The 6549-nt window shown below is 41.5% G+C and overlaps 1 protein-coding gene across 1 annotated transcript; it reads left to right on the forward strand.

Moving 5' to 3' along the window:
- The first annotated feature begins 145 nt into the window (after nt 1-145).
- Nucleotides 146-6120, forward strand: selenoe (selenoprotein e). Its single transcript, XM_068006347.1, has 4 exons — nt 146-262; nt 3492-3568; nt 4398-4476; nt 5842-6120. The coding sequence occupies exons 1-4, from the start codon at nt 146-148 to the stop codon at nt 5983-5985; spliced, it is 417 nt and encodes a 138-aa protein (XP_067862448.1). The 3' UTR covers nt 5986-6120.
- The last annotated feature ends 429 nt before the right edge of the window (nt 6121-6549 follow it).

The following is a 6549-nucleotide window of genomic DNA, read 5'->3' on the forward strand; positions in this document are numbered from 1 at the left end:
ATTTACCACAAATAAATGTAAATCTTTATTTTATTCAGTGCTAACTGGGTCTCCTCCCTATGGGCAACGGTATAGCCCCAAGCCTTTTATAAGGTGTGATAGTGCCACGTGGTTCTCAGTCTACCTCTTGCCACAGTTAGGAGAGATGGTGCCGGCATTGCTGTTGTGTGCTGTGGCACTGACCATCCACCACATCAATGGACAGAACGCAGCAGAAGAGGTGAATCAGGAAGAAATGGAAATTGCTCGAGGAACACTAGTAGTAAGTACCTGCTCTATCATTGATAAACTAGTGATAGGGTGTTTGCCCTTTAGTAACCTGTAGACTGCAGAAGGAAGGGGAGACTGAAGGAGGTAAGAATCCCACAGTCCCAAGATACTGGGAACATTGAGCTGAAGTTTGAGATGGTGTGATAAGTCTTGGTTTTTCCACAGTGAGAATGCAGGGAGGAGAAAGAGCAGTGTATTTCGTGGTTAGAAGGAAGAAGAGGGGAAAGTTCAGATGACCACAGTAGTATTGATAAAATCAAGAGAAGAAAAGCTAGAGCAAAGATGAATAAGACGCTGAAGGCTGGAGGTGAGAGAAAGATCACACAGCAGGCTAGCTTTTTCTTGCCCACAATCTATTACACAGTGGCCTTTCTTGATGAGCATCACAGGAGATACTGATATGAAAAGTGATTCATGGCCAGCCTGATGAGCAAAGTTTTTGATCAGATCCCAGTGCTGGCTGGAAGAAGTTGAAAGAGACCTTCGGGTGTTAATTGACTCGTTGCTCATCATGTCTAAACAGTATGAAGTGGTAATAAAGAAAACGAACAGGATACTGAGTTATATTGGCAAACCAGTGGAGTTTGCAAGATTGCAAGATAATTATGCATGAGGAAGACCATTTGGCTCATATTAATTCATCCATCCAGAAAGTCCCATCAATGCATATCTAGTTTTATTAAATGCATCTAGGGTTTTTGCCTCCACTAGTCCATTCCAAGTGTTAATCACTGTCTATATGAAGTACTTCCTGATATCAATTCTAAAGTTACCCTTTACTAGCTTGGACCTATGTCCCTTGTCCTACTCCTACAATTTAATTTAAAGTAATATTCATAGTATCATAATAGGTTCAGGACAAGAGGAGGCAATTCGGCCCATCATGCCTGTGCCAGCTCTTTGTAAGAGTTATCCATTTAGTCCCATTCCCCCGCTCTTTCCCCATAGCCCTGTAAATTTTTTCCCTTCATGTATTTATCCAATTGCCTTTTGAAAGTTACTACTGAATCTGCTTCCACCACCCTTTCATGCAGTGCATTTCACATCATTACAACTCACTGCAGAAAACAATGTTTCCTCATGTCACCTCTGGCTCTTTTGCTGATCACTTTAAATTTGTGTCTTCTGGTTACTGACCCTTCTGCCACTGGAAACAGTTTCTTCTTGTTTACTCCATCAAAAACGTTCATGATTTTGAAAACCTCTATCAAATCTCCCCTTAACCTTCTCTGTTCTTAGGAGAACAACCCCAGCTTCTCCAATCTCTGAACATAACTGAAGTCCCTCATCTCTGGTACCATTCTAGTAAATCTCTTCTGCACTGTCTCTAAGACCTTGACATCCATCCTAAAGTGTGGTGCCCAGAATTGAACACAATATTCCAGCTGAGGCCTAACCAATGTTTTATAAAGGTTTACCATAACTTCTTTGCTTTTGTGCTCTATGCCTCTATTAATAAAGCCTAGGATCCCATATGCTTTTTTAACAGCCTTCTCAACATGTCCTGCACTATTCTAGAGTTCAAATCCCCCGAGGCCATGCCGAAGCTGTCCAGTGCTCTGGTCAGGCCTCACTTGTAGTTCTGCGCACAGTTCTGGCTGCTATGACAGAAGGGGCCGATCCAAACCCTGGAGGCAGTGCACAGGATAGCAACAAATTTGATCCCTGGTGTCAGAGGGAAGAATTATAAGGAATGGCTTGATAAGTTAGGACTGTTCACTCAAAATAAAAGAGACATCTCAGAGGTCACCTTATGGAAGCAAACCTGGAACAATGCTTTCAGATATACCATGCAGCAGGACAACTGGGCATAGCTTCAAGTTGCGAAGGGCGAGTTTAGAACAGATGTTAGGAACTATTTCCTTATGCAGAGATGGATCAACAGCTGGAACGGGTTACCAGGAGATAAGTTGAGACCAGAACACTGGGCTCATTTGAGAAACAGCTCCATGCCATAAGGGGGCAGGGGTCCTGCGGGTCATTCAAACCTATTATGTGATCCTAACCTGACTAAACCACATTTGTACCATATCCCTTGATCTTTTTTCTCTACAGAACTGCATCTAAAAAAAAATTGAGATTTTCCTCTTTTAACACGCTAAATGGAAGAGAGCTGTTTACACTCAATGTTCCTGGATCAGCTCATTCGCAGAACTTCTGATGAATGTTTCAATAGTTCTAAACAACAGACTAGTGGTGGGAGAGGAAAATTGAGCGAAGACCAGCCGTAAAGGGATGGGGACAATTAAAGGGAAGCATCACAATTAGGTGACAAAAATTCTAACTGCCTTTGCAGAGCCTCAGAAGGCATTGCAACCCATTAACTACCTTTACCAGGGAGAAGGGGCAGGCGCATAAGAGACTGGCAAAAATTAAAAGAAAGAAAGCCAAGATTCAGGCATAAGACCTGCAGGCAAGCGATGGTGCAGCCCAGCATCCACCCCTTGTTTAATGGTACACCAGGCACTGGTTCCAGTATGGTTACTGGGTATTGGTACACCAGGCATTGGTTCCAGTACAGTTACAGAGTATTGGAACACCAAGCATTGGTTCCAGTACAGTTACTGGGTATTGGTACACCAAGCATTGGTTCCAGTACAGTTACTGAGTATTGGTACACCAAGCATTGGTTCCAGTACAGTTACTGAGTATTGGTACACCGAGCATTGGTTCCAGTTCAGTTACTGGGTATTGGCACACCAGGTATTGGTTCCTGTATGGTTACCAGGTATTGATACACAGGCATTGGTTCCAGTACAGTTACTGGGTATTGGTAGATTAGGCATTAGTTCCAGTATGGTTACCAGGTATTGGTACACCTGGCATTGGTTTCAGTACAGTTATCAGATATTGGTAGATCAGGCATTGGTTCCAGTATGGTTACCGGATATTGATACATCCAACATTGGTTTCAGTACAGTTATCGGATATTGGTAGACCAGCCACTGGTTCCATTATACAAACCGAATATTTATGCCTCAGGCACTGGTTCCAATAGAGCTATAATGGGGAAAGCTGTTACAAAGGATAAAAAAATGGCAGGGGCGAAATCCATGGTGAATTGCAAAGCTGTGGAATCCTGCAACACTAAGGGCCCTGTCCATACACATCCGTTACCGTGACCAACTCCACAACAGATTGTGACCAACTCCACAACAGGTTAAGACCAAATCACCAGCTCTGCACTGTGTTAATCCTAAATTTTTGATTTTGTTTTACAGGCTCCTAGCTTGGTTGGATGATCAATTAAGAAGATGCCAGAGCTGTACCAGTTCCTCCTAGACCGATTGGCATTATAGTATCCTTTTGTATTACCTTAATGGAGAAACAAGCTGTCTCTCATTTATTTATTCATTGATCTATTTATTTATTTATCCATTTATATATTTGTTCACCCATATATAACCATTTATCCAGTTATCCATTGTTTTATCTATCCTTCCATCCATTGATCCATTTATTCATTTATCCATCCATATATTCATCCATCCATTAATCCATCCATCCATCTATCCAATTATCCATTTATCCATCCATCCACTAATCGATCAATTTATCCATTTATACATCCACCCCTTTATCCATCCTCCAATTATATATTTATCTATCCATTTATCCGTCATTCCATTTATCCATCCCTTTATCCATGTATCTTTATCCATTCATTTATCCATTAATCCATCCATCCATTTTTCCATTTATCCACCCATTTAACCATCCATGTATCCTTATATCCATTTATTCATCCATCCACCCATTTATTCATCCATTTATCAATTTATCCATTCATTTATCCATTTTCCATCCATTCATCTATTTATCCATCCATCCTTCCCTCCCCTCCCCTTCCTTTCCCTTCCAACTTATCTAACATGTGACACCATTGTAACAGAGTGTCTGTATTATCTGCCTCACCAAAGATTCAGCACTGTTAACTCCCAACACATATTCTCCCTAGGCCTCGGCTATTTGCCCTCCCAGCTCTCACCGCCTTCCCTGGCCTGGTCTACTTCACTTACTTTCACTGTCAGCCCTGGCTGTTAGCCTCAGTTGCAATGAGTCCTCAGAATGTCCCACGTTCACTGCCAGTAGCTCGCTGAACCAGTTTCCTTAAATCCATCCTTCAGTCATAACCTGCAGTACGACTTACAGGATGACAAAGAACCTCAGCTCATCTTCTATAACCTGAAGGATGAAGTTGTTAAGGTCGCTTTCTGCTTATATTTGGATTTATACATAGCATCTAGAGTCACAACTAGTGAAAGCTTGGGGGTTTTTCTTTTTATTCTGAACTGTTTATTCAGATAGTAGCAAACGGAGCAAGACAATATAGATCAGGAAGTAAAAGTGTTATATACATCCTACATTACAGACTGAGGGAGGGGAAGAGAGACAGACAAAGATAGATATAAAAAATTGATATGTGGAAAGAAAGATAAAAAGAAAAAGAGAGAGAAACAGGGTATCTATATCTCAAAGATGGAGATATAGATATGGAAAGAGATGAATAGAGAGACAGAGTGAGAAGTATGCACAAAGGGTATAGGTCGATGAACGTGTTACATACATTATCCCTAAGAAAGAAAAGGGAGCGAGAGCCAGAGCTGAATAGTTTGCCACTGATACACTGACCCTTGTGTAAGGACAGGCCTTGCAGTGAGTGATTACAGTCAGTATGTGGAGCAGAACAATTTAATAGAGGGTAAGAAATTCTTGTTGATCTCAGAGATGGGCTAGGGATCTGATCTCTGGTGTTCCTGTGACACTGTAGAAACCCACTTTTCAAGGTGATGTCGATAGGTTGATTAATACAGGAGCATCTGTGTCCGACCCTTGTAGCCTAGAACGTCTCTTCCCCTTGTAAAGAAAAAAGGATTGTTGAACAGTACTTCATTGAGATGATGGCTTTTAACTCCTCAGACCACAAAGCTAACAGTTACAAATAATAGAATCATAAAATCATACAGCACAGAAGGAGGCCATTCGGCCCATCGTGCCTGTGCCAGCTCTTTGAAAGGGCTATCCATTTGGTCCCAATCACCTGCTCTTTCCCCATAGCTCTTCCCCTTCAAGTATTTTCCCCACAGCTCTTCCCCTTCAATTCCCTTTTGAAAGTTATCACTAAATCTGCTGCCACTACCCTTTCAGGCAGTGCATTGCAGATCATAAGAACTCACTGCGTAAAAACATTTCCCCTCATTTCCCCTCTGGTTCTTTCATCAGTTTCCTGAAATCTGTGTCTTCTGGTTACTGACCCTCCTGCCAGGGGAAACAGTTTCTCCCTATTTACTCATTAACAAAACCCCTCATGATTTTGCACACCTCTATTAAATCTCCCCTTAACCTTCTCTGCTCTAAGGAGAACAATCCCAGCTTCTCTAGACTTTGATAATAATAATTAGATTTTTTTTTAAGCTCAGTGTAATTTTACCGAAAGCTGCTGTCATCAATTGAAGATAACTGTTCTGATTAGCTGCCTGTTGTATTGAGCCAACGATTCATTGTGACACAGCAATGTTGTCCACTGTTGAGAATTATGTTTTCAGCCATTTCTGCTTCTCCCTCCCGCAGAGGTTCCTGGTAAAGGATATGACAGCCGACGAGCTCTCTGCTCTTCTCGAATCATTGGGATTCTACAAAAAATCAGCCAAGGGGGAGAAAGTCCCAAAAGAATTCCAGCATTTCCCATTGAAATCTCCGCGAGATGAGCTGTAGTACAGCAGGTGTCATTGTGGTGACTACACGTTCATGAAGATTACTTCCAAAAAGCGCGGATGATGTTAGAGTCCAAAAGGCAGACAATAGTCAGGGCTCCAGCTGAATGTTTGCTTCTTGGTGAGAGAAACGCTAAAGGTCTTTGTTTAATAATAAAAATCGATGCATTCATCCTTAACCCTTGGAATCTGTTCTGTACTTGGTTTCACATAAAGAATTATTCAATGCAAAGAATTGCTCCATTTACAATGCATCATAAAGTACTTCCAGGTCAGGTGTAGCATAGGTTAGATGCAAAGTACAGCTCCCTCTATACAGCCCTATCAATGGTAGAACTGTTTTTTTTGGTCACTTTTTGTAGGGAGTGAGTAAACCAATCTTTACGAAAAGAATGTTTTTACAATTTGCTAGAAATAATTTACGTAGGAAATGTTCCTATTATGTTTATAGTATCACTAAAAACTTAGCCGAAATTATCATCTTCAGGGCAGAGTTCCAGCAGGGTGGGACTTCCTCCCGCAGTTCTAAATTCACCCCATTTATGACCTACTTCCTTGGGTCAAG

Source organism: Heptranchias perlo, chromosome 25 (assembly GCF_035084215.1).
Source record: "Heptranchias perlo isolate sHepPer1 chromosome 25, sHepPer1.hap1, whole genome shotgun sequence".
In the NCBI taxonomy this organism is placed as follows: domain Eukaryota; kingdom Metazoa; phylum Chordata; class Chondrichthyes; order Hexanchiformes; family Hexanchidae; genus Heptranchias; species Heptranchias perlo.